Source organism: Mirounga leonina, unplaced genomic scaffold (genome assembly GCF_011800145.1).
Source record: "Mirounga leonina isolate KUSES-001 unplaced genomic scaffold, KU_Mleo_1.0 Mir_172, whole genome shotgun sequence".
Lineage (NCBI taxonomy): Eukaryota > Metazoa > Chordata > Mammalia > Carnivora > Phocidae > Mirounga > Mirounga leonina.
In genome coordinates, this window is record NW_023270442.1 from 12,506,513 (window position 1) to 12,533,809 (window position 27,297).

At 46.4% G+C, this 27,297-nt stretch overlaps 1 protein-coding gene across 1 annotated transcript in view; it reads left to right on the plus strand.

The window, feature by feature from the left end:
- HUNK (hormonally up-regulated Neu-associated kinase) overlaps window positions 1-27,297 on the plus strand; it is a 103,269-nt gene that overhangs the window by 61,974 nt on the left and 13,998 nt on the right. The window contains exons 5-8 of the mRNA XM_035017589.1: window positions 10,029-10,156; window positions 16,929-17,064; window positions 21,903-22,065; window positions 26,223-26,306. Of these exons, the coding sequence (XP_034873480.1) occupies window positions 10,029-10,156; window positions 16,929-17,064; window positions 21,903-22,065; window positions 26,223-26,306 (511 nt within the window). The remainder of the gene's footprint in view (window positions 1-10,028; window positions 10,157-16,928; window positions 17,065-21,902; window positions 22,066-26,222; window positions 26,307-27,297) is intronic.

Consider the following 27,297-nt stretch of genomic DNA (forward strand, 5'->3'; position numbering starts at 1 on the left):
GTTGGTAGAAGGGAGGAGCCTTATGGATTGTCAGAGCCCCAGGGGAGGTCCTGGGCAGGTTTCACCTGCGAGGGACCTCTCTCTCGACCCCTTGTGCTGACTGTAAGATGGGAAGAAATCATTTCTCCTGTCTGGGGAAATCCAAGGGGAAATGGAAAGCACCAGCTGCAAAAGGCAGAGAGTGGGCTCCTGATTAAGATGGAATTTGGCGATGAGGACAGCTCATCTGAGGACAGCCCGTCTGAGGGTCAGGTGTAAGCTCACACTTTGTCCCTGGCCCTCCTGTCAAGTCCCTGGACTTGGGAAAGAAATCCACAGTTAGGGACCCCAGGTGCTCTATTTCTCAGTTTGGGGGACCCCATGATTCAGATAAAGGGGCCTGGTCTCCTGCCAGCTGTTGTGTCCCCACGCATCAGCCAGAAGGAGTGGCTCCACTCGGAAGGTGGGTTTAGAGGAGGGAAGGCGGAGGGGAGCTGCGGGAGGGATGAGGGTGACCCGGAACCCTCGCTTCCCTCCTCCACCCCGGCTTCTGCCACCGCTGGGCCCTCTGGAGCTGCTGGACGTTTCTTCGCTCACCTCCCACCTAGTTGCCTTTTTTTCCCCCAAGAAGGTGATACACAGCTTCCGGTCTTCTGAAAAGCTCTCGTCAGGCCTCATTCTTAGTCCTGGTGCCAGAGAGTAATGTATGGGAAAGTCTTTGACAAATAGTAACACACCATACACACCTTGGTCTTTTCAGTTGATTGTGGCATCGCTCTGGAGGCTGATGGGGGATCTCTAGGTAGACCAGAAACTCCGTGTGCTAGTGCCCCGTGGTGGGGAGTTGTGGTGGAGATTCTCACCCTGTTTAGCCATGAAGGACCCTGTTTTATTCTAATAAATGAAGTTTCCCTGGAGCAAGATTGGTTAGCTGACCCTGGAACATTCTCTAGCGGATGAGGCCACAGGACCCATGCCTAATTCACAGGGATGGCATCAATTAGGCCCCTTTTAAAAGCTGCTATTGATAAAGCTTAAAAAGCAAAAAGAGGCCACGTGAGGAACAGATAGCTTACCAGCAATTTGTTCATTCGGCAGATATGTGTTGAGCCAGGCGCTGTGCCGAATTCTGAGTGCACAGCAGGGAGTAAAATAGCCAAGCAGCCTTGGTCGGTCCTTGCTCCCGCAAAGATCGTTATTAATGCTCACGTACCTCGGACTGAGTGACAGGCAGTGTTCCAGGGGCTTTGCAAGTATTAACTCATCTTGTCTGCCTAACAACCCTTCAAGGGAGTGCTCTGTGATCCCACTTTACAGATAAGGAAACTGAGGCCCGAAGAATCTTGGGCCCTCACCCAAGTGGCACTGATAGGGGGTATAGAGCCAGGATTTGACCAAGCTGGCTTGACTCTAGAGTTTGTCTTAAATCGTCACTCTTCACTGCTTCTACTTCTACTATGTTGTGCTTCCTCTCCTGGGGTTTCCATTCTAGTGGGGCAGACGGTTTTTAAACAAGCTGTAAGCTGGGTGTGGGAACGGCTATGGAGAAAATGGGTGGGATGCAGTGAACGAGGATGGGGGTGGTGGCCTCCAGAGGAGGAAATCTCAAAGCCAAATCCTTAGGATGAGTAGAACTGAACTCTGGGGAGAGGGAGGTGTCAGGAAGGAAGGCCTGAGACACAGGGAACAGGATGTGGCAAAGCCGGGGTGGGGGTGGGGTGGGGTGGGGAGGTGTGGGAAGGGGTTTGGGTTTCACCCTAAAGGTTATAAGAAGCCACTGGAAAATTACAAGCAGGTGGGTAACAACATGTTATGGATTGAATTGGGTTCTCCTCCCGAATGATATGCCAGAGTCCTAACCTCCAGTGTCTCAGAATGTGATGTTATTTGGAGAGAAGGTCTTTACAGGGGTAACCCAGTGCAAATGATGCCATAAAATCCAGTATGACAGATGTCTTTATAAAGGGGGGAAATTGGGACACAGAGAGACACAGGGAGGACGCCGTGTGGGGCTGAAGGCAGAGCTCATGGTGCTGCATCTCTGAGGTAGGGAACACCAGATTGCCAGAAACCACCAGCAGCTCTGGGAGCAGCATGGAACAGGTTCTCCCTCCCAGCCCTCAGGAAGAACCAACCCTGCCGACTCTCTCGGCTTGGACTTCGAGCCTCCAGAACTGTGAGAAAATCAATTTCTGTTGTTTAAGCTCTGGAATCTCGGGAAAGGCCAGAAGTAAACTGATGAGTATAAACTCTCCACTCCAGATCCCAAGAGCCATTCTCCTTCCCAGGAAGTCAAGTTCACTAACAGACGAATAAAGTAGACTAACGGAATTCTTGGTCATCGCTTACCCAACGGAGCGTAAGCCTCCATCAGCCACCCAGTCACCATGGTTCGATGTAAATCCAAATTCTCAAGCATTGCTGCTACCTGTAGGTAAGAAGTTACTGGCTGTGTGAAAACCAGAAACAAAGAAAGCCACAAAATACGCAGAATTTCGTTCACGCCGTGGTGGAAGAGTCCCCCGGGAGTAAGAGAGGGCGAGCCCTAGTGCACAAACACTTTTCGAGAAGCGTCTGCATCATGTTTACTAACCTTTCAGTGGGCAAAGCAGGCTGCATGGCCAACCTGGAATCAAAGGGAGAGAAAGAAATTTCCACCCTGTGATGGGGGGGAGCGGTAAGGAATGTGTGGGCTTTGGGTTTTTGTTTTGTTTTGTCTTGCAATCGAACACGCTTACCTACTGCTATGGACTGAACTGAAGCCCCCCAAAATCCATACGTTGAGGCCCTAATTCCCCAGTGTGACGTAATTGGAAGTGGTGCCTTTGTGAGGTCGTGAGGGTGGAGTGCCCATACTGGGATAAGGGTCCTTCTAAGGAGAGAGATTCCAGAGAGCTTGCTTGCTCTCCGACAGTGAGGACAAAGCCCGAAGGTGACTGCAAACCAGGAAGAGAGCTCACCACAGCCCGGCCATGTTGGCACCCTGCTCTCAGACTCGGGCTCCAGAACAGTGAGAAAACGTCTGTTGGCTGAGCCACCCCATCTGTGGTATTCTGTCATGGTGGCCTGAGCCGACTAAGACGCCTACTTACCTACGCGTGTTACCTGTAAATAATTCCGACGTGTCGGGAGGCACAGCTGCAGAGCTGGGTCATTTCAAGAAGCCATCAGAGGAGAGCTGAATCTGCTTCTGAGGCATAAAGTGGAGTTTGCCAGGTGGAGGAGAGGAGAGGAAGATTTCCAGGCAGAGGGAACAGCATATGCAGAGTCTTGAACGTATGAAAACCTGATTACTATCATTCTCGATCCTGGAGAAAATGAAAAATTTCAGAACCTTCTTTAAGAGATTAATTTTCCAGCGCTTTGGGGTGTTGTGTCTGAGATACTGGTCAGGTTTCTGTTTGGTGCCCACGACTTTGCTGGCAGAATTGGAAATGGAAAACCCAAAGAGAATTTAATTTAAAAGGCCGTTTAAGAAAGAGAGCGAAAATGGAACCAATTTTCTTTCAGGGTCAGACACTGGTATTATAAAACATCCTTTTTTATCGTTCTGAAACAACAGAATGAAGAATTCACTTCTCAAATCAAAAGGAAACTTCTGCCTCCGGAGGTTTGGACCTTGAGGGATGGATGGGGCCTTTCTCCAAGACTTCTGGGACTGACTTGGGAAGAAAACCAGCTTGTCACTCACGGAAACCTTTGGAAGGAGAGCTCTTTCCACGAATGGGGCCCCCAGGGCCCTCCTCCTCTAGTGAATCAGGCATTAATAATGTCAGTAGGAAATGGTGTATGCTGTCTTGGGGCTTTTCCACTATTTTCAGTGGTCTTCATTTTCATATACGAGTATCTTTCAAATCATTCGCGTCTTACCTTTAATTGAGATGACGGAATATGTCCATCTCCAGTGAACTTTGAGATATCAGACATGAAACCAAAAATGTTCATTCCGTAGTAGTGAACCGTTTTTATGGTTAACTGACTTTTCCTCAGAGTGGAATATATGCTGATTAAAAAAAACAAACAAACACTAATGCAGATGTACTTTTTACAGAATAAAAATTAACTTTATTTTCAGAATATTACTGTGCTCTTTTGAGAACTTTGGTGAATCTCTAAGAGTAAGAAAAAACAGAAATTGAGAGTCCTATCCCCAAAACATTGGAAATGCTATATCATTTCAACCAAAGCTGCTCTTTGCTCTCCTGGGAGTACCTGGGGTGGGTGAAGCATTTATGTGAAGACCTGGTGCCTGGTGGAGGGTCGTGTACAACACACCCAGACCACCATCCCAGTCTCACTGAATCTCTTTTCACTTAGTGGGAAAAAATCTCTCCCCAGTGCTGTCCCTTCGGGTAGACAAGTTGGCTGAGGCGAGCCATCTTGTTTGCAGCCCTGCTCAGGCATTTAGACCTTAGACTCTGTTTTGTAAAAATACTACCAGATACCACCAGCTACTGCAGTGGTCAAATGGGGAAGAATAGCATTTTCTCTCCATTTATACCCCCTCAAAATGGCAGGAGAAGGAGGTGGAAACAGGAGACCTATGATTTCTTTTGGGTAGCTTAGGGCTTTTGACTTTTAACAGAGAAATTTCCTTTAGCTTCTGAGATTTTTCAGTTATAAAACCTCAGACTTTTTTTTTTTTTTTTTTTTTTTGTAGCTAGCCTGTGCATTTAAAAATAAAAGAGGGGAAGGAAGAAGGGAAAAGGAAGAAAAAGTCTTAAAATCCACAAGAAGGTAATTTCGTGTGGAACACAGTCCATTTTAAGGAGTGGTCATGAAGTTTGAGATTTTCCAAATGGACAGATCTGTTCCCACTCTACTTTCGAGACTTTATTTATTTTTTAAGATTTTATGTATGTATTTGATAGAGAGAGAGAGAGAAAGAGAGAGAGGGCGAGCACAAGCAGGGAGAGCAGCAGGCAGAGGGAGAGGGAAAAGCAGACTCCCTGCTGAGCAAGGAGCCCGACTTGGGACTCGATCCCAGGACCCTGAGTTCATGACCTGAGCCGAAGGCAGATGCTCAATAACTGATTGGGCCACCCAGGCGCCCCTCCTTTCAAGACTTTAAATCAGAAGTTGTATTGAAAGTTGGTGCTGAAAGATGGAAAGATGGTGCTTTTAGGCAGAGAGTTATTTTTAATTTTTTGGAGGCAGTTCCTTTCTTGAAGAATCATACAGAAGCCAGGTGTGTCAGCTGGAGGTTCTCTCAGCTTCACTCTGTTATAAACTGGGCAGTTCCTGAGGATGTTGCTCACCAGCTCTTTGGGAACAGTATCCAGACACCCCCAGGGACCAGCCCAGCTCTGTCCCTTACTTTGTCCCTGTGTCCTGCTAAAGGTGCTGCCTGACTTCTCCAGGACGGTCCGGCCCTCTGCTTTTCCTCTCTTGGATGATGGGTGACACTCCAGCTTTTCCTCCAGAGAGTATCTCATTATCTGACAAAACATGACGACCATGATTGGGCTTCCTGACATAATCCCAAAGATTCCAAATTTATATTTCATGGGGCCCCATCCCCTCATCTTCCTGCTTTTCTTCATTGTCACCTTATCTTTCCCTTTTGACGCCCTCATATTCCACACTGGCCAGTAGCTTTGGGTTTTCTATCATCCAGTAATTGACTGAGCCTTCTTTCTTTCTGTTTGGAAAAACCCCCATAGTGTTTGTTTGTTGTGTCCTTCATTCCAGTCTCTCATCCCTTTTTTTCTCGATTTGTAATTCGGGGTGCCTGGGTGGCTCAGTTGGTTAAGCGTCTGACTCTTGGTTTCGGGTCAGGTCATGATCTCAAGGTCATGGGATTGAGCCCCATGTCAGGCTCTGCACTCAGGGTGGAGTCTGCTTGAGATTCTCTCTCCCTCCCCCTCTGCCCCTCCCTGCTCGTGCTCTCTAATAAATAAATTTAAAAATCTTAAGCAAAAAATCTATTTGTGACTCCTGGGGGCCCCATGTCTGCCATGGAGATGTTAGAAAGTCCCTGGACCATATTTCAAAAGACACATCAGGAAATTCTGAACATATCTTGAGACTCCTACTAATTCTATGGGATTACAGAGGTTTATAAACTGCATTCCACATTTTTCCCTTGGTATTCTCACATACTTCTGAAATGTCAGAGGGATGAGATTTCTCTTTATCCCGATATTAAACATGTATGAAAAGCCTGGGGAGAGGAATGAAGACACTCGATCTGGTTTCTTCATAAAATCTCCTGGAACGGGATGACTCTTCACATAGATTTCCATTATTATTTGATAACAGGATACAGTTGTTGTATAATAATTGTAGCTTTGTATCTGTGGTTTTTAAAAGTTTAGTGATGAAGCAGATCACATTTATCAGGCACTGAGTCTGTACCAGACCCAGGATCTAGTACTTTCTGTGGCTTAGTTCATTTGACCCTCATATAGCTTGAGAGGTAGGTACTGTTGTTACCCATGGTTTGTAGAGGAGAGACCCTGGATGAGATAGCAGGGTCCTCTTTAACGACTTGCAACTGTTTTTGCTGACAATAAACCTCTCCAAGCGAAATGAAATTCTGGAGTCAGTTTGGTAAAATAATCGGTTTTTGTAAAAACCACTCACTCCATCCTGGTTGGAGTACTCTGCACAGGATCACCAGCACTGTCTTTAAAATAAGCATCAGTTACATTTATCTGTGGTCCCAGACAGATAATGGAGAAAGGCAGTGATCAGAATGTCATCTTTTGAGGCCAGCTGGTGGCGAGGAGATGTCTCAAAGGCGCCTTGAAGAAAGAAACTTCCATAAAGGTTTTAGAGTTGGTCCTCCAGCCTCATATTACATATTACATCCTTCAGTTGGATTTCCTGCCATGACTGTAATGTCCTACCTCCTATAGCATGTGGCACGATTTTATGCATCCCGCCAGTGACAGGAAGCTCTGTGTCCCCTGAAGACAAAGGGAAATAGAAAAGGTCATAGGACACTATTCTTCAAACTGAAGTATTATATACTCTTCTTGAAAAGGAAGAACATTCTTGGTAACCCCTGGTGTTGACTTTAGTTATTTTTATTTAAATTTTGCTTAATGTACATGAATGTAAAATTAAGCTCCTTTTATGTATGGCCCTGTACAAAATAAAACCCAAAACTAATTTACAAGTTAAATATAACCAAGACTGAAAGAATCCCCAAATATTCAAATTAGCAGCATTAGTTGGGTGCCACGGCTTCTGCTTCATGAGAATGGAATTGCTCTAAGGGGTCTGGGCATACTTCTCCTTCCTAGGCACAGGCACTCTGAGCTGGTTGGCCCATTGCCATGTGATCACTCAATTCTCCCCGCCATTTTCACCCTTCCAGTGGCTTTCAAACCTGACCTTGCATCTGAAGCACCTGGAGGGCTTGTGAAAACCCGGATTGTGGAGCCCTACCCCCAGAGATTCTGATTCCGTGAGTTTGGGGCGGGGCCCAAGAATTTGCAGATCCAACATTTCCAGGTGATGCTGCACACTTTGGGAACCACCCCAAAGTCCATTTCTGTTCCTTTCTTATTAGCCTGTGACAATAAGAGTGCTATATTTTGGCAAAGGTTGTGTGTCGGTAAACACAAATGCAAAAGCAAGCACCGAAATCCAGTGTGTACTTGGTTATATGGTGGCTGACCAATGGCCCTGGTTGTGGCTTGTAGGATGTTTTAGTATATCAGCAAAAGAAACTCAAAAATAGAACTGCTGAACCCCTGAAGACGTGTCCTATGGACTTCAGTTTGAGAAACAGTGTATGGTTGGGTATTATAAAACATTTACCTGTGGGAGGAGGGAAATGATACTGTGTAAGAAGGAGGCTCTTCAGCTGTAGGTGTGAATGTTACGACCAAGACGAAGGTGCCCAGAAGCGAGCAGGGACAGAGAAGACTGGTCTTGTTCCACAACCAAAGGGGAGAAGAGAGAGACCATGGCCTAGTATGGGGATGCCTTCCTCGTGTCTAGAGTTGCCCTAAATGGAATGAGCTGCATTGGGGAGGTTGGTAACCGTTGTCTTGAAGGTGGTTCAGGAGCCCCCAAGAACTTTGTGCACGTTCTGGGAGGGTTTCCTATTACAAACGCCACGTGTCCAAGACCCCTTTGAATGCAGAAATTCTATAACTGGGAGGGTTGGCGGGGGGGCTTCTTAGTTTTCTCTCTTGTTGGTCTCCAAGACCCCTCCCAGCCAGGATGTTTAGCTTTGGCTCAAACATATCCACAATGCAGCATCGCATGGTAGGTTCCCAAACGCGTTACCAGCCCTAGTGCTCCATGTCTCCGCCCCTCCCAGCTTCTTCAGTTCTGTCACTGTTCCCACCATTCGTCCTGCTTTCCACGTTTGTGGACAACTTGGCACAGCTCCTTCCGATGTCTACTACTTAGCAGCCTGTCTCTCTCTGGCCTGCCATCCCTCTCAGCCTCCAATAGCAGCGTGCTGATTTACTGCCCCAGGCTCCTGCTCCCTGTTCTGAGCCCCTTAAAGCCACTTAATACCAGATGACTGCTCCCCAAATATTTTGGCCGCAGAACTTGTATTCACCCAACATCTGTTCTTGTCCTGGGGAATGCGTTCTACCAAACACACAGGGAAATGCTCCTGTAAATGGCTCTGCCTATGCCTGGTTCATTCTTCTCTCCATATCTCGTCTGCCCAGCTTATCATCCCCATCCCAAAGACCTAGAACCTTGCACTTAGATACTCGCCCCTCCCCCCCAGAGGCCACCTGTCTTCAAGTACTTACTACAGACTTTTTTCTCCCTTAATTGAACGCCTCTGTGGTCGGAAGCAGCCAAGTGCATTTCTTAAACCCCCTGCATTTGCAGCGACTTGAAAAGATTGTGCTGAGTCATCTGTTGACTCGTTGACTGTCCGTCCCCACAATCCAAGATGGCAGGGCTTTGTCTGGTTCACCCCTGCGCACCTGTACCTGGGGTGGGGAGCCAGCCAGCAAGTGTCTGTGGCCTGAATGTTTAGGTATCTGTCTCCGTAACTCCGCTGTGAGTTACAGCGGAGGCACCGGATCTTAGAGTTATGTCTGCAATCTGAGAATGATTTCTGGCTGGAGTCCGTGGGCTCTGTACCTGTCGTGATCTGGGACACTGTAATTCACAGGCGCCTCAGTGGAACTGGGCCCCAAGGGTCTTAATTTCAGTCTCACTGGATTTGTTTTGACTGGAAATCCTATTGCCTGTTTTTAAAACATATTCCCTCGGGCACATTTGAACACTTGAGACCTCTGGGCAGACAGGTATTTCATCCCCATCGGGAAATCTCATCAAGATGATATGAGGTTTGCGCATCAGGAAAATAAAAGTCCTCCAAGAAGATGTTGCCGTTCGCTAGGTTGGCTTTGGGTATAAGCAGTTAAGCCCATTCAGAAGGTATTCCGACCACATCTGAGCTACGGGGCCAGGGCTGGGGGTGCAGAATCTCACAATGAACAATAATATAAAAAATAAGGGTGGGAAGGAGACACCGCCCCCAACCACCCCCCGGGGAATTCTCTAGTTATAGGCACAAACAGAATTCAAGGGAAAAGCAACAGGCCAGTTTTGGGGATGTGACTTTTGTTTCGAAGGACTGACAGGTAATCAGACCTGCCAGCCAGGCTGTGGCTTGCCTCCCTGTGCAGGGTCTTGCCCTTTATTTTTTTGTCTAGCTTCCTCCAGGTTCCACCTTATAAGCCATCCTTGGAAGACCACATAATGGCAAGACTACTTTTACTCAAGGCTCCTAGCATGCTCCTGGTATTTTTCACAGAATTTGGTCTGGACTTCCTTCCAGAAGGAAGGACATGGTTTCCCTTCTTTAGGGGGTAGCTCTTGAAGTTCCTTAGACTCCTTTGATCTCCACGGTCCATTGTCCAAGTCTTCACAGGCAAGCTTTTACCCATGCCTTTCACTTTTGCTCCTTCACTGTGGTGCCGAGTTTTCTAGAAAGAAGGCCTCTTGAGGTCAGCGTGAAAGTGCCAGGGCTGAAGCTTTGCCAAGCCCATGCCCTATTTGTCTTCCTCTCCCAGGGGCCCCATTCTGGGCTCATGCTTTGGTGTGTCTCTTTTCAGAGGTGTGAACATGTATGCCATGTTGACTGGGACCCTGCCTTTCACGGTGGAGCCTTTTAGCCTGAGGGCTTTGTACCAGAAGATGGTGGACAAGGAAATGAACCCCCTCCCCACCCAGCTCTCCACAGGTAAGGTGCCCGCTGCTCTGGATTCTGGGTTCCAGGACTTGTATGCCTACCAGATTTGGTCCATCCATGAAGCAGTATTTGCTTTGCAGAAATGGTATTAGGCCTTGTCCTAGGATTAAACTATGACTCAGGTGTGGTTGAGTTTCCCATGGGTAAGCAACCATTCATCTCACCTTGGTCCTTTTCTTTTTCATTATAACTCTGAACCCCTAACTTCCTCCTTCTGCACAAAACACACACATCGAAAGGATCTTGGAAAAATAATTGCAGGATTGTTTTAAAGCTCACCATATTATAATGTTGACTTTGAAAAAAAGCATTTATAACCACATTTCTATTGTGCTTTCCTCAGTCCATTCACTGTAAAGGAATATTACTTTCATTCAAGTTTGGTCTGTGATTTGTTTTGCTATTTGAGGTTTGAGCCTGTCAAAAGCTTTTAAATATATGTAGTTTCAGTTACTTGATTAGACTGAATCATCAGGTGTGTTTGGCAAGTATTCTCAAACTTCAGGTGGTTCACGTTTCAATAAACAGGTCACACTAAGATTTGGTTTCAGACCCAGTAAATTAGCACAATTTGTTCTTTTGTTTGGGTCACAATTCACTTCAAGTGCCTGGCTTCAGGTTGGCCCTGGCAATTATTTAATTGGCTCCTTAGAATAAACTCAGCTTCAGCTTCGCTAAGATAAGGCATGCAACAACAACAACAACAACAACAAAAAAGGTAATTATCTAATTTCAACTTACAATACATGGTTTAAAATACAGCATTTTTATTTTACTACTGTTATGTATTTTTTCTCTTGAGTTTATAAAGCATCCATGAAGCTTGCCAAATGGAATTCAAGCTGAAATGCATTCTTGTATGTCATGATCTAATTTGGTCTGTACTTTGCTAGGGAGGGTGGAATCTCTCGTACCCTCATGCCTAAAAAAGGCAGACAGGGCTCCCTTTGAGTACCACTGAGACACTGAGGAGCTGGAGAAATGCTTCTCATTATTTTAGTCATGGTAGGCCAGACTGTGCTACAGTAACAAATAGCCCCCAAATCTCAGTGGCTTAAGACAACAAAGACTTATTTCTCATTCATGCCACAGATCTGTGGAGAACTGGATCAAGGGTTGGAGGATTCTGCCCCTTCTAGTCAGTCAGAGTCCCAGACTGATGGAGCAGCTACCATTTCAAACATACCTGGTCCATGTGGAGGGAAAGAAAAGTCTAGAACATCTCTCACTTAGCAATGAAGTCTCCCACCAATGTTCTATTCATAACTCCTAACTTTCTAAAGCGTGTCGCATGGCTTCACCCAACTAAAGGGGAATGGGGAAATACAACCCTGCTGTGTGTCTAAAAGGCAGAAAACCAGTAACATCTATTGAACGGCATGAGTGTGGGCCACAGGTTGTGGGAGGAAGAACAGGTGGTTCAGCCCGTGGTAGTCCCCAGGGTGGGTTGCGCATCAGGGTAAGGGCAGGGAGATTAGCAGCCCAAGAAGTCAGTCTCATTACTTCAGAACTGACATTGTTTTGAGGCACCTGGGTGGTGCAGTCGGGTAAGCTTCCAGCTCTTAGTTTTGGCTCAGGTCATGATCTCAGGGTCCTGGGATCGAGCTTCGCATCGGGCTCTGTGTGTGCTCAGTGTGGAGTCTGTTTGAGATTCTCTGTCCCTCTCCCTCTGTCCCTCCCACTTGTGCTCTCTCTCTCTCTCAAATAAATAAATAAATCTTTAAAAAGAAAAGAACCAACATTGTTTTAACCCCAGTAATACTACCCAGACTTAGCAGGCTAGGCTCTATGTGTTTTCTGATTGTGAAAATTAAATATACCTTAAAGAAGTAAAAGCTCCACTCCGAAGATGTTTAAGAAAATAGTCCAGAAGAAATTCCAAAGAAGATATGTAAGAAATGTTCTGAGCGATTTTAGCGTCACTGGGGTTGGCTCCTGCTCTGAGCAGACAGCTTTGACTTTGGCCTTAAGCTGTGTGTGTGCTTTTTAAAGATCTTCACATTCCTAAGGGACTTTGTTGTCTTGACTTGTCAAGCATGAACAAGCAAGAATTGCATTTCTTTCTTCTTCTTCTTCTTTTTTAAGGTTTTATTTATTTAAGGGCGCCTGGATGACTCAGTCGGTTAAGTGTCCGCCTTCGGCTCAGGTCATGATCCCAGGGTTCTGGGATCGAGCCCTGCATTGGGCTCCCTGCTTGGTGGGGATTCTGCTTCTCTGCCTCTCCCTCTCCTCCTCTTTCTGCCCCTCCACACCACTTGTGCTCTCAAGAGAGAGGAGAAGGACAAGCAGACTCCCTGCTGAGTGTGGAGCGCACGGTGCTCAATTTCATGACCCCAAGGTCATAACCCAAACCTAAACCAAGAGTCAGTTGCTCAACCGACTGAGCCACCCAGGCACCCCAAGAATTGCATTTCTATATTTGATTTTCCAATTCAGGAATCTGGACTCCTTCCCTAACCTTTTTTTTTTTTTAAACTATTGGGATATATAAGTATTTCTCCTATTTCTCCTCAATGAGGGCTTCCTGCCAGGTATCAAGTGTGGTGTTTGTACAGAATAGATTCTCGGGGAATCTAGGTTGCTGACTTGGGTTGTCCAAGTGTGTGGCTCTGGAAGGCAGCCCACAGATCCTCCCACCTGCTCAGGGACAGGATTTGACCCAATGCACTGGGGCCCCGAGCTGCCGTCTGGCTAAGGGGTGCAGGTCATCTTATCTTGTTTACACAGTGAATGACCTCGGTTTCAGAGGTGAGCCCCTGACCTTCTGATGGCCTGTTTCATTAAGCCTCTCACCAACACCATCTTCATTTTTTTATAAGATTTTATTTATTTATTTATTTGAAAGAAAGAGAGAGTGCGCGCACAAGCAGGGAGAGGGGCAGAGGGAGAGGGAGAAGCAGACTCCCTGCTGAGCAGGGAGCCCGATGTGGGGCTTGATCCCATGACCTGAGCCAAAGGCAGATGCTTCACTGGCTGAGCCACCCAGGCGCCCCTCACCAACACATCTTTAATTTCATGATTCTATCACTTATATTTGCAATGATCTCTATACATCTATTGTATAATAGTACTCTTTTTTTAGATTAAGTTGGGAGAATTTTTTTTTTTTTTAAGATTTTATTTATCTGAGAGAGAGAATGGGAGACAGAGAGCATGAGAGGGGAAGGGTCAGAGGGAGAAGCAGACCCCCCGCCAAGCAGGGAGCCTGATGTGGGACTCGATCCCGGGACTCCAGAATCATGACCTGAGCTGAAGGCAGTTGCTTAACCAACTGAGCCACCCAGGCGCCCTAAGTTGGGAGAATTTTTGCCAAGTTGAAAAAAAAGCACAGCGTTACTGCCCTTGTGAGTCCTTTGTGCATGCTTTTGAAGAATTGCCCCTCATCTCTACCACGTGGTTTGAAAACTTAAGCTTCTGGGCCCTTTCCAATTCTCGCTTCTAGACAGTCTCGTTCTGCTTGTTGGCACTTGCGAATCGCAGAGTTGGGAATGCCTTTCGTGGCTTACACATTTTTCAGACAGCTTATCTTTACATCTCTACTTCTCAGTGATGTGCTTTCATATTCCAAACAGTCACTTCCGAGCCAGGAGGGTTTTGTACCATGAAGTCATGGAAGTGAAGCCGAAGGCGCAAGGGGAGAGCCAGTGCCAACGGGGATCTGTGAGAAGGTTCAACTGTCAAATAATTGTCGTTGCTGCTTTTGCCTCGGAGGTGATAAGGAAGGAGACTCGGGTGCGGATAGGACTCCCATTTGCATCTGCTGGGCTACACGTCCGATTGGCTTTGTCTGTGTCCTGTAGCCTTTTCCCTAGGCACGGTGTCAAGGTGCTCACACAAACCAGTCCAGACTATGGAAAGCAGAATCCGCATGGAGGGAAGTGGGTTTCGCACCGGAGAAGTGCATGCCACGTGCGATGTGGAGCAAGGAGGGGGAGCTCTCTGTGCGGGTCATCCCTACCCTGGGGCCTGAATGGAGACCCCAGTTACTAGCTTAGAAGGGTAGAGAGCAATGAGAGGCCGGGCCCACCATGGCTTTCCAGGACAATGGAGAATTTTAATCCCTTTTGCTCATGAAACCTAGGGATTTTCAGGATCCTAAGACAAACTTCAAAGAACTCTCCCGATATTTTCAAAGTCCTTCGTGGATAGGAATGCCATGTTGGTGATGTCCAAAGAAATAAAATTCATCAGTAGAGATTAGAACTAAAATTGCTTGTGCTCATCAGCAAATTGTGAAGATGCCGAGTGCGTGGTTCTGAAAATAGAACAGAAATGCACATCCAGTCCGTTCTTAGCTCTTTGGGTTAATCATACTCTGAAAAAGCCTGGCAGTAGCCTGGGTTGTACAGGTCCTTTGAGGGTAAGCGACAGAGATGTCTCAGAAACATCATGAACGCACAGCCTCCACATTTCAATGGAGGAAGCCCACATATTTTTTATTTGACCAATAGATGGCCCTGATTAAGCATCCAGATGATGCTTGCAATGTAGGGGAGTCGAGAGAAGGGACATGGAGGTTCCAGAAAGAGGAACTTCTTCTTCGTCTTTTTTTTTTTTGAGATCTCTTTGCTTTTCAGACCATTGAAGAATATTTTAGGAAAGTTTTATTTGGAGACCCAGCTATAAAACTTAAGAGTATTAAATGTACCTCACGAGTAAGCTGGCGTCTGCACGTATATTTTTACCCACTCCATTCTTAATGAGAAATGACTTTCTGGTGACCACAGCAACTGGATGGGAACCCACTGGGGGAGTTACCTGGTGGCATGAGCAAGTAAAAATTGTTTCTTTTGGGTGGATTCTGCCATCACCATCAGCTCCTCTTTTGATGGCTTGATTTCTACCCTGCAGAAAATGGATTGACAGAAAACACCTACCATTCTGTAAGAACAGTATTAGAATGACAACTAAAAGCTTGTGAGAAAGTGACTTTTCTTCGAGAGGTTAGATTATGTTAGAAAACTGAAAGATAACTTTGGAGAGAAGGATAGAAAAGTTTGGGAACTGGGGCTCCTGGGTGGCTCAGTCCGTTGAGTGTCCAACTCTTGGTTCTGGCTCAGGTCTTGACCTCATGGGTTGTGGGATCAAGCCCCACATCGGGCTCCATGCTCAGCAGGAGTCTGCTTGGATATTCTCTCTCCCTCTGCCCCTTCTCCAGCACACACTCTCTCTCTCTCTCAAATAAATAAGTAAAATCTTAAAAAAAAAAAAAGAAAAGTTTGGGAACCAAGCAAATTAGGACTCTGTTCTGGAGTCTATTACTTGGTCTACTGGAAATTGGATATCATAGACAAAGCTACATAAAAGGATATTTTTTATAGTGCCAAGACAATATGACCATGCTCTGTAAGAGAAGGAGCATAGAATAAAAAGAAAGTCATAATCCCACAACTCAAGCAAGACAGACCATCTTCATTTCAAAGTAATCCCTGGCATTCTTTGTCCATATGTGTTCATGTGTATTCTTCTGCTAGCAATTTTGGAGCCTGTGACCTTCCTATGCATTATACACATGTTTCCTCATGTCGTGCAGTTGTCTTACATTGTTATAATCTTCAAGGATGCAAATATCTACTTAGAGATGAACCTTAGTGCCTAGATGGACAGCAGGTGCTTTGTTAAATATTCGTCTAATGAAAGGAGGCCCAGGGCATTTGAAAATCATTTTTGCCTGGGATGGAAAGGAAAGGGGGCTGGAGGGATTTTATAGTTTGTCAGTTGCTTCTCATATTTTTTCTTTACATACCATGCTCAGCATAATTGATGTGACCACAGCAAACTTCAGTCAGCTGCAAAATAAGGACAAACTTGATTGGCATACATTCTGCCCAAGCAGCCCCTTCATTTTGAGGGAGAGCACAAAAGGAAAGGGCCTATCAAGTAGACATGGGTTTATAGTGTGGTGCCTCCTGGAACTTTGTACACAAAGTAGGCATTTAAAACTTGGGTGGCTGTTACAGAGTTGACTTACACTTTCACTGAAGCTGGCTCTCTGATTGGCCTGGCTGCATGGGCGTGGGCTCTGGCTGGTCTGGGTACTGTGCTGTCTGTTTAGGGTGTGGGGACTAAGTGGACGGCTATGCAAAATGGCTTTAAAAGAAAGAACAAGGGGTGCCTGGATGGTTCAGTCAGTTAAATGTCTGACTCTTGATTTCAGCTCAGGTCATGATCTCAGGGTTGTGAGATGGAGTCCCATGTTGGGCTCCATGCTGGGCATGGAGCTTATTTAGGATTCTCTCTCTCCCTGTCCTTCTGCCCCTCCCCTCCCCCTCCCCAATTCTTTAAAAAAAAAAAAAAGACCAGAAAGAAAGCAGGACCTCCCTTGGTCTCTTGAGACTCTGTGTGTCACATGGTGAGAGGCAAGTTAGAAGGTATAATTCAGAGTGCCTTTACCCTCTGGTTCCTTTCTGAGTACTTCCTCAAAAAACCACCTTGAGAACAAGCATTTTCTCTTTACTTTCTTTTATCCCTTCAAGCATGGAAATAGAACAGCTCTTGGGCTCACCTTTAGAGATGGGCCGCAAGATCAGACCACAGGTTGTCCTGGGAAGTGCAGGGCATGGGGAGACCCGAATTGGGTCTTGCTTAACCGTGTACCCTTGGACAGATATCTTAAACTCTTTGGACTTGAGGCACCCGGAGATCCAGGGAATAGACCAGTGCTGGCCATGACTCAGGTGCGGGGGTGGACCACCTGCCTTGAGTCTTGGTGGCATCTGCGTTCAGCCTGTAACATGGGTATGTTTGCCTAATGTCTTCCCAGGTGCCATCAACTTCCTGCGCTCTCTCCTGGAACCAGATCCTGTGAAGAGGCCCAATATTCAGCAAGCACTGGCGAATCGCTGGCTTAATGAGAATTACACGGGCAAAGTGCCATGTAATGTCACCTATCCCAACAGGTAAGTACACACAGAGGGACCCCTTCTCAGGCCAGATGGGGCTGCCTCCTGAGCCCTGAATACTTCTGGACAGGAAGCAGTACATGATTCAAGGAAAAGCTGTGTTTTCTCTTGGCTGCCCATCCCCCACTCTGTGCCCACACATCCAGGGACAGGCCCACCTCAGTGCACAAGAGGAAGGGTAGAGGGGGACATCCCATGTGGTTGTGCAGACTGTGCCCTGCACGGGGCACCCAGCAGAGGGTGGGTGGAGGCTGGAATCCACACCACATTCCCCTTGTCATTCTTGCTCCGGGGGCTTACATCTTCACAAAGTGGCACCTCTTTCTAATTCACACAAAGGGACCGTTCAGACTAGCTGTGGCCTGAGTGTGTGTGTATGTGTGTGTGTGTGTGTGTGTGTGAGCGTGTCCATGATGGTATCTGGTTGTATTTGAGTGTGTGTGAGATCCATTCCTGGGCTCTCCCACCAGCCTCAGGCAGAATCCAGTGGGATTGGCCCTCTCCCCATTCAAACCACCCCTGGGGCCCCTCTTCTGCTGCTTCTTTGCTCCGATGTTTAGTTTAGCCCCGAGTCCCCTGCTCAGAATGGTGGAGGCAAGAAGAAAAGGCGGTAGAAGGAGACAGTTGCTTCAGGCCATGTTTCCCGGTGGACTTCTGTGAAGGCTTCACCTTAGCAGCTTCCAAGAGGAGGATGCTTCAGGCAAGGCTCGCAGGCGGGGATCCACAGCGTGGAAACCCTGAGGGGCACCTCGTGGTGGCCCACACGTCGCCATTCCTGCTGCACTGACTACAGATTTGAAAACAAGTACAAGAAAGCATTTCCTTGTACTTTCTTCATACTCATTTGACATATTGTTAACTGCCCTGAGTGAAGCATGAGGCCCCTCACCTTGGTTCCTTTACAGCAAACATGAAGACCACATGGGTCAAATACCTTCCAGTTCTGGGACCCACACTCTAGGGCCTGGGCCTGCTCACTGTAGTCTGAAGCCCAGATGAGAACAAGGACCACTGATGAGGGGGACAGATACATTTCAGAATGTCCAGGAGGGTCTGGAAACATCCACCAAGCCGGAGGAAAGCTGTCACACTGAGTTCTCCAAATAGGATGGGCAGGCAGGGCTCTGTCTTGGGGGAGAAAGTTCTAGAAGAACTTTAAGAGGCCACAGGTGGAGTTTGCATCCATGCTACTGAGCCAAATTTACACTCACTCTGAGTATGGATGAGGTAGTTTCACTCCGTTGCCATCTAGAATTCTAGCATTTGACTCTTGAGAGGTAATTTAAACCAAGTCTAGGTTACTTAGGTTACCAGGGGAACCTGGAAATAGACTGCTGGTTTCCACCACTGGCTCCACTTGGCCCGTGTCTGAAACAGACACCAGAAATATTACCTCAAGGTGAGATGGAAAGCAAAGCTGGGGAGCCGTGGCTCATTACCAATGCTCACGAAGGACGGCAGCGCACAGGTATGCTTTCCGCTAGAGGAGGGCATGCTGGTGGCAGCCACGTGAGTCATTAAGCTAATGTAATCACTGCCTAAATGAGCATAATCAACCCACCGAATGTGGCAGCTGTTGGAAGGAAGCGGAGCTGGCATTAGAAATACAGTCTCCCCCTCCTTGTTGGCCGCATCCTCATTCACAAAGAATCCTACCGTGGCGCCTCATTCTATAGCTTTTCCACAGGTGGTAGTCAGGCATTTGTAGATTAAACCAAATTTAGGATCCTGTACTGGATTTTGCCAGATTAGCCATTTTTTTTTTGCCTTTGGACTTGGTCAGAAGCATAAAGGCTGCACATGAACTAGCTGGGTTGTGAAAATGGTTAAGATCATGTCTATTGAAGAAAACAGCCGCTTACTATCTTCTGTTTATACAAGGCCCACTGCTCATTTTGTACCAGAGGCAAATCAATGTTCGTTTTAAAGTACCAAAACCAGAAATCTGAACTCTTGTGGGAGGTAGGTTTTTTACAGTCTTGATTTTGAAAAATGTGTAAAGCAAAAAAAAAAAAAGCAAGAAAGAAAGAATCAGTGCTTTTGATAGTTATTTTTCTGGTTTGACCAGAGTACAGATAAATGGAGTCAGAACATGTGATCAGGGAAAGGAATATGGACTGTATTATAAAGTATATTTTATAGCTTCCCAACAAACCTAGCTTCAGATTTCATTATTTTAGATGTTGTTAAAAATGTTTTACTTTGGGGAAAGAGCGAAAATACAGGGCTTATGTTTTGTATCACTCTTCTGTAAAGCCTTCTGTTAAGTCATTTGGGCTTCCAAGTTGATCTTCAAAAGGCAAGAGGAAAATAACTTTAAAAGTCAACTTTTTATAATAAATATTCGTGCCAGTCAGTCAACAGTTTGCTGTGCACGGGCCAGCCTCCCTGTGTGCTAGAAGCAGATATTTTTAGGGAGGTAACCTTGGCTGCCTTCCTCCATCGCCCTGCTCGAGCCTGGACAGTCTCCCACCATCCAGTTAGCTCTGGAGGTGGGCGGGAGGGAAAGGAGGTCATTGGCAACAGGGTGAAATTAGGCCAAATTGGTAGAATAGGTTATTTAATGCAGATTTACTCAGAATTATACCTGGGGTTCTGGAACGTTTTACTAGTGTCCAAACATGGGGAGATAGTCAAAATTAAGTAACCGATATTGCAGACTTCCAAATATACACGTTGCTTACTGAAAATGTTTAGTACTCTCAGTCAACAGAGTCGACAGTGTCTTTTGGCAGAGCTCTCGTGTTTCTGAAGACAGTGGCTATAGAAGGGCCGAGATGGGGTGCCTGCCCCTGCTTACTGCCCCCTTCTCACCTCCACCCCCCAGCCCCACCCTGGTGGCACCCCTCTGCCGCAGCGCTCTCTCTTGGGGACCTGCTGCGGGTAGCGGGGGGCGGGCTGCCGAGGGTGGCGGCCGGTTGATTGGCCAGGGGCAGCTCACGCAGCCGTGATCTGATTGGCCAGGGGTGAGGCCATGAGGCCATGGTCTGATTGGCCAAGGACAAGGCACAGGGCCATGGTCTGATTGGCCAGGGGCAGGGCCACGCCCACACAGTCATCACTGGGTAGTTTCCAAAATCGAGCCTTCTGCTTTATTTAGTAAGTGCTTTGGCAAACTTCAAGTAATTGTATTCTTTTTTAACAAACATTATTTTTACCGCTAGTCATTCCGAACCCCCCCATCCGTTATCTAGAATTTGATTTTGTGGCCAACAAGGAGGGGGAGGCGGATTTTGAGGAGCATTTTCTTTGGATGGCACTTCCCCGGATCTAACGAGGGAGTGCTGCTATAGGTTATACCGGTGGGTGGTGGAAGATGGTCCGCAAACCTAGGTCTGCCCTTGCTGCCCTTTTCAGCTGGCCTGTAAATTTGGCAAGTCAGTTTCCTCTTCTGTATCATTATGGACTTGTCCTGTGTGGTTTCTCAGGGTATTATGGTCCGAGGTCCCATAAAAAATGTCCTCGGACCCTTGGTGGAGGGTTGGTGGGCTACAGAGCTCTCTGGCCGGGTGTGCTTGCCTTCTGCTCAGAGTGCCCTATTTATATCTCTCTTAAGGGATTTAGAATGTTCTATTTGATGATGTACCCCTCCTATCATCACACACACACTCTATGCTCCTCAGCCTACTTTGTTGTTCTCCATAGACCTTCCTTGTGTCTGTTTATTTGAGAGCTGCTGAGTGTAGAGGTTTAGCATCTAGACTCTGAGCCAGGCTGCCAGGGTTTGAATTCTGGGGCTCCTCCTTCCTGCCTATGGGATCCCAAGGCAAGTCATTTCCCAGGTGTGGGCCTCAGTTTCTTCCATCTGTAACATAGTACCTACTCATAAGATTTTCATGAAGGCTAAATGAACTTATTTCGTTTGTTCCCCACTGCAGTGTCGACTCCACAAAACAGGGACTTGTTGAAGGAATGAATAAACAAACGAGTGGATGAGTAGATAAATGAATAGCAGGCATTCATTCCTAACCAAGGAGTTTATCTTCATAAGAAGCTTTAATCTGCCTTCCAAGAGCACCCTACTTTATGGCCGAGTCCCCAGTTCCCTCTTTGTGAATGCGGGATCTCACACTGTTCCTTCAACACAGTCTGGGTTGGCTCCTGAATGCGCTCCTTTCCCAGCCCAACTTACATCCAATTCAAGTGTGGGCTCTACCCATGTCCAATAAACACATTTTTAGAAAAGAGTGCCAGATTGTAAAGCAATTCAGGGATAATTGGGGGAAATTTGAATATAGTCTAGATATTAGAGAATACTAAGAAATTATTACAAATTATTAAATCATTGAGTATGTGAATGGTATTGTGATTCTGTAGGAGATGTCCTTGGATCTTAAAGGTACACACTGGGGTGTGCACCATTGTCACGAAGAGCGACCCTCACCCTGTGTACATGGCACCTTGGGATCTGATGGTGTGGGGCTGTCACGGTTAGGAAGACATTTAGAAAACAGAACATGAAGAGCTTCTAGAGCCTTTTTAGTGCACTATTTTTTTTTTCAGGTCATGATGCCTGTGATTTAAAATACTTGAGCACTAAGTAAACAAATAAATGAAGAAAATAGAACAAAGTGTTAACAGTGGTGTATTCTGGTGTTGGGTACACAAAGGGTATTTATACTCTTCTCACTAGTTTTCTGTCTGTGTGACATTGTTCATAATAAAAAAGTCAAGTGAACGAATGAATGGATGGATGGACACGATTGTTCATAGGGGCCCTGATTGGTGGGGGGCGGTGGATGCTTTGTGCCGCCATGTTTGTGAGCATCACTGAGGAGGCCCTGGAGCCCCTCAGTGGAGGTGGAGAGGTGACCGGTGCTCTCTCTGCTGGGCAGGATTTCCCTGGAGGACCTGAGCCCAAGTGTGGTTCTTCACATGACGGAGAAGCTGGGCTACAAGAACAGTGACGTGATCAACACTGTGCTCTCCAACCGCGCTTGCCACATCCTCGCCATCTACTTCCTCTTAAACAAGAAACTCGAGCGCTATTTGTCAGGGGTGAGTGGGGCCCTAGTGGCAGTTTTCTCTGCTCCCCGTGGAAGAAGGAGCTCTTAAACCTAGAGTGTTGCTGACACTTGATCTGAGCTGTTAATTTAAACTAAATGGGAGGCTGAGTTTCTGAATGTGGGATAAAAGAGTAGCAAAACCTGCTTCTCAGGTAGCTAGCGCTTCTTACCTGAGGTGTTTTTCAAATATCCTCCCACAGAGGTAAGCCCTGGGCGGCACTGTGAGAGATTCAAGCCACTTTCCCCTTCAGTTTCTCTCTTGCGTTTTCTGTCTGCCTCTGAACTCCTTGGGGTCCCATGTTAAAGGCATCGGGGACTTCTGTGGTCATAAAAGTTGGGGAGCAATGCCTCTCAAGCATTCATCTCTAAAGCATGATTTATGAGGAAGCCATTATTTATATTTACTTCTCTGGAAAGTAAAATGAAATTGAGCTTTACTAGCTTGGCCCTGGTGCCTTCAGTCTGGGCGTCAGAGAGTAGGTGTCCTATGCAACCGGTGAGGTACCCTCATGCCTTGGTCACCTTCGTCCCTCTGCCACAAGCAGTTCATCTATGCCTGGGGAAGGAATGTACATGCTTCGGTATCTAGTTTTGACTAAATCATCTCTCTCTGCTTAATAATTCGGCATGGAGGGCGCCTGGGTGGCTCAGTTGGTTAGGCGACTGCCTTTGGCTCAGGTCATGATCCTGGAGTCCCGGGATCGAGTCCCACATCGGGCTCCCTGCTCGGCGGGGAGTCTGCTTCTCCCTCTGACCCTCCTCCCTCTCATGCTCTCTGTCTCTCATTCTCTCTCTCTCAAATAAATAAATAAAATCTTTAAAAAATAAAAAAATAATAATAATTCGGCATGGAAAACTTGATCGAAGGCAGTATGATTCTGCATACCACTCCTGTTTCTCCTACTCGGAACAGTGGAGGCTGACCGGTTCTGATAGGAAGTCAGCCTGTTAGAGAGATTCAGAATTGTCAGGAAGCCCATTGGAAATTTGATTGCAAATCCACTGTCACGAAGAGCGACCCTCACCCTGTGTACATGGCACCTTGGGATCTGATGGTATGGGGCTGTCACGGTTAGGAAGACATTTGGAAAACAGAACATGAAGAGCTTCTAGAGCTTTTTCAGTGCGCTATTTTTTTTTTTTTCAGTGCAATTTAAAGTCATGTGATAGCCAACCCAGTGTTTCGAAAAATTCCACCAAACAATAGGCTTAGAAACCTTTTGTGAGGTTTCCCTATTAGTGCTGAAGATGAAAATCCACCTACAGTTGGGGAAATGATATTCTCCCTGCCATGGCAGAAAGGACCACACAATAATGCCCAGAAGGCAAGATGGTCAGAGTGTGTCTCTTTAGCAAATAGATTTGGGAGATGTCTAGAAAATGTTGCTGAATAGACCAAGAAGCTCATTGGGAGGTTTGTTAAACAGTTGGACGAGAGTGCAGATGTTTCTAAGCTGACTCAGCTTAGGGAATTTGTTCGATTTTGCTCCAATGGGAAATTATCCACAGAAGTACTTTTTGGGTGAACCACCAAAGGAAAGATGTACACGAGGAGAAGCATTCTCAACAGTAAAAGGCTTTTAAAAATAAGAACAGTGTTTTATGGCGGGGTGGGGAGCATGCCCTGCGTCCGCAGTGATGGGATGACGCTTCTGATGGGGACAAATACGCAGCTTTGAGACTGGACGTTAGAGATGGTGTCACAGTTGCAGGAAAGCTACCGTAGGAGAGAAGTTGAGGCCAGAAAGACAGGACCCTTGACAGAGTATTTTTTTTAAAGATTTATTTATTTATTTGGGAGCGAGAAAGCGCGTGTGTGCACGCGTACAAGTGCTGGGGGGAGGGGCAGAGGGAGAGAGTCTTAAGCAGATTCCATGCTGAGCTCAGAGCCTGATGCAGGGCTTGACCTCATGACCCTGAGATCAGGACCTGAACCAAAACCAAGAATTGAACGCTTAAGCGACTGCGTCACCTAGGTGCTGTGACACAGTGTATTTTTTATATCATTTTATTATGTGATAAGGAGTAAGAAAATCTCTTGTACCGTGCCCAGGTTCTCTGTTCTCCCGTGATGATGAGCTTAAAAGATACTGGACTTGAAGCTGCTTCCCATTTCCTTTTTGTGAGACCACAATGCCCCATGTTTCTTTCTTATCTTATCCTTTTAAATTCTATTTGATACATATTTTATCATGTAAGTGATCTGTTAGTACAGTGGTACATACTTATAGTTGTAAATAAATATGCATACATTATAGGTGCCTTCCTATACCTTTTTCACTTATATGGGTTCAAGGTCACACCATTTGGGGACCACTGTGGTAGAAGATAGTAGTTGAGAATTTAAATAGCTGTCGAGTAAAAGGAAGAAAAGAGGATCAACACACTGATTTTTTTTTTTTCAAATGATGACTGTTGTTCAAAAATTAGTTTTTAGAAAGTGTCTCCATGAAGCTATCAAATTCACAGTTCCATATTTAAAGGGTGAAATTGCTACTTTCCTAAATAAGCTAGTCCATTCAAACATTCTTTTGGCAGAACTTCTTTGGATGCCGATCGATGAGATGGAGGGACTTTTGGGGTTTTTTGTTTTGTTGTTTTTTTAAGATTTTATTTTTAAGTAATCTCTACACCCAACGTGGGGCTTGAACTCACAACCCAGAGACCAATAGTCACACACTCTGCTGACTGAGCCAGCGAGGCAGCCCGAGGGACTTCATTTATATATTTATTTTTTTATGATTCATTTATTTATTTTTAGACAGAGAGAGCGAGTGAGCGAGCATGCACATGAGCAGGGGGAGGGGCAGAGGGAGAAGGAGAGAGAGGATCTCAAGCAGACTCCACACTGAGTGCATAGTCCGATGTGGGGCTTGATCTCACGACCCTGAGATCATGACCTGAGCCAAAACCAAGAGCCTGAAGCTCAACCGACTGAGCCACCCAGGCGCCCCGGGACTTTAGTTTGTAAAATATTTCCTTTCCTCTGTCTGCCTCTACATGTACAGATATAAACTTGGATTACTCACACTCTTCCTAAACAATCACTGACGCTCGTAGGCTGCGTCTTGATTTGTCTTTGTTTCTTGCCATCTGCTTGTTTCTGCTGCTGCACTCTGCTCGGCGTTGGGGTGGCACGCAAGCGTTGCAAAGCAGAGCCAGTCTTTGGGTACCGAGAACGTTCCCTGGAAACTCAGCTAATGTGGTCTCGCTGCAGAAGGTTTTTATTGTATTGTGTCTGTTTTGCACTTAACCCTTCAATCACAGAACATACCTGGTCTGAGAACCAGCGTCTAGGAGAGGGGCTGCTTTTAACTAGAGTGAATTAATCCCCACAGACAGCTGGTCTGCTCCATAATTTCCACACACGGCTAATTTAATTGCATGGTATGCACTGTCCCAGCTATTAATCTCATCAACCCATTACCAACAGCCCAAGTATAATTTTAAAACCGAAACTAGTGAACTAAAAAGTAAAATACATACCTTAATTATTCCTTAATTATTTGTCATTTCTCCCTTTCTCTCTTGGTTGTCATTTCTTCTTCCTAAAACCAAGAAGCGTGGACTTTATGTCGGAGCCTTATGTAAGGCCATTCCATGAATATTTGTTGGTTGGCAAACTAATTAGTCATTTAATTCACCCGTCTCCAGACACGATTGCACGTCAGTCATGCACCTGGATCATCTTAGATACAGTTTGCCATCATCTTTGAGCTGTATTATGAATTTCTGTGACTCACTGGGGGGTGGGGCAGATGAGGCTTCTTGTTTTTCAGTAAGCCAATAAGTAAGGTCCATATCCTGTTTAATAGGTCAGTAAAATAAGTTATTCTTTCTAGCTCACGTGTTTGGTTTCTGCTTTCACATCTTAGAGTAGCCTTCATTGCACCGATGAAAAATCTGAGACCAGCAAGGAGAGGTGATGTGTCCAGGGTCAACAATAGGAGGTTGCCTGACTCTGGGTCTGGGGCTCTCCGCCTTACGGCATCCCGCCTGCAGGCCATCCTCGGATGAGGCTTTGCATCGCAATTAACTGGCTTGCCAACCACTTTTGACACTTTCTGCTTTAAAAATGAATGACTACTTAGTGGACATTTCTGTTTCCTGTGAGTTACGCCGTGCTTCCCCCTCCTTCTCCTCTGATAGAAATCTGACATCCAGGACAGCATGTGCTACAAGACCCAGCTCTACCAGATAGAAAAGTGCAGGCCCACCAAGGAGCCCTACGAGGTGAGTGACCCCCAAAGCAAAACCCGGGATCGCTTAGGAAGAGTGGATTCCCATTTGGAGAGCAGAATGGACCGGAAACCAATGATGGTGGGACACAGAAGCAGCAAGAGACAAATACTTACTGGCTTAACTGAGCCCCGAAAGATGGTTTCCAGTCGAGCCACAATCTCTCAGTCGTCGGACTGTGTGGTTCTCAGCTGTGGCCACACATTAGAATCACCCGGGAGCATTTAAATATCTGGGTGCACAGATGCACCTCAGACCAATTCCACTGAATCTCATGGGGCAGGAATCGGGGGCGGGGGGTGGTTGGGGGGCGCTCAGTATTTTTTAAAGCTCCCTGGCTGATGCCATTGAGTGGCCAAGGTTGGAAACCATTGTGAAGTCTTCAAAAGGCAAAAATGAGATGCTCAAAAATATACATGAGTGTAATGCTTGGCATCAGAAGGAGAAAGTAAAATGAGGGACAGGAAAAAGTGCTGGATGAAAGCAAGCTTTGCCGGGGACCTGTCCGTGCAACTTGAATGCTGCCTGGTACATACGTAGGAGAAAATACCAAGATTCTTTGATTTCAGAGTAAAAACTAGTATCGTATGGCAAGTTGTACCAACTTCAGACCCCACATGCATGCTTGGGAAGAGACTGCCTGGGAAGCCGGACCCGGGGCCCGGGGTGAGGCCGCCCCCCCACTCCCCCCACCCACCCCGGACGCCTCACTCGGCACTTTGTCAGATGCGGCTTCTCTGCCTTCTCGCCGATTTTCCTGGGAATCTGCTTGATTCCCCTCCCGAGCCTCTGGAATGTTTTCGTTTAAGGAGAGATCAAAAGGGGAGCCCCCCTGCTTGAGGCCAACGGGCCTGCCCACTTCCCTCCTCCCTTTTCGGACTCCGTTTTCATCCTGATTATTGCACGAGCCGGGCCTGTCACCAGAGAAGGAAGTTCTCCCAGGTTTTTCCTGAGCAGAGGCTGCAGTGAGGGTGGGTGGTGACTG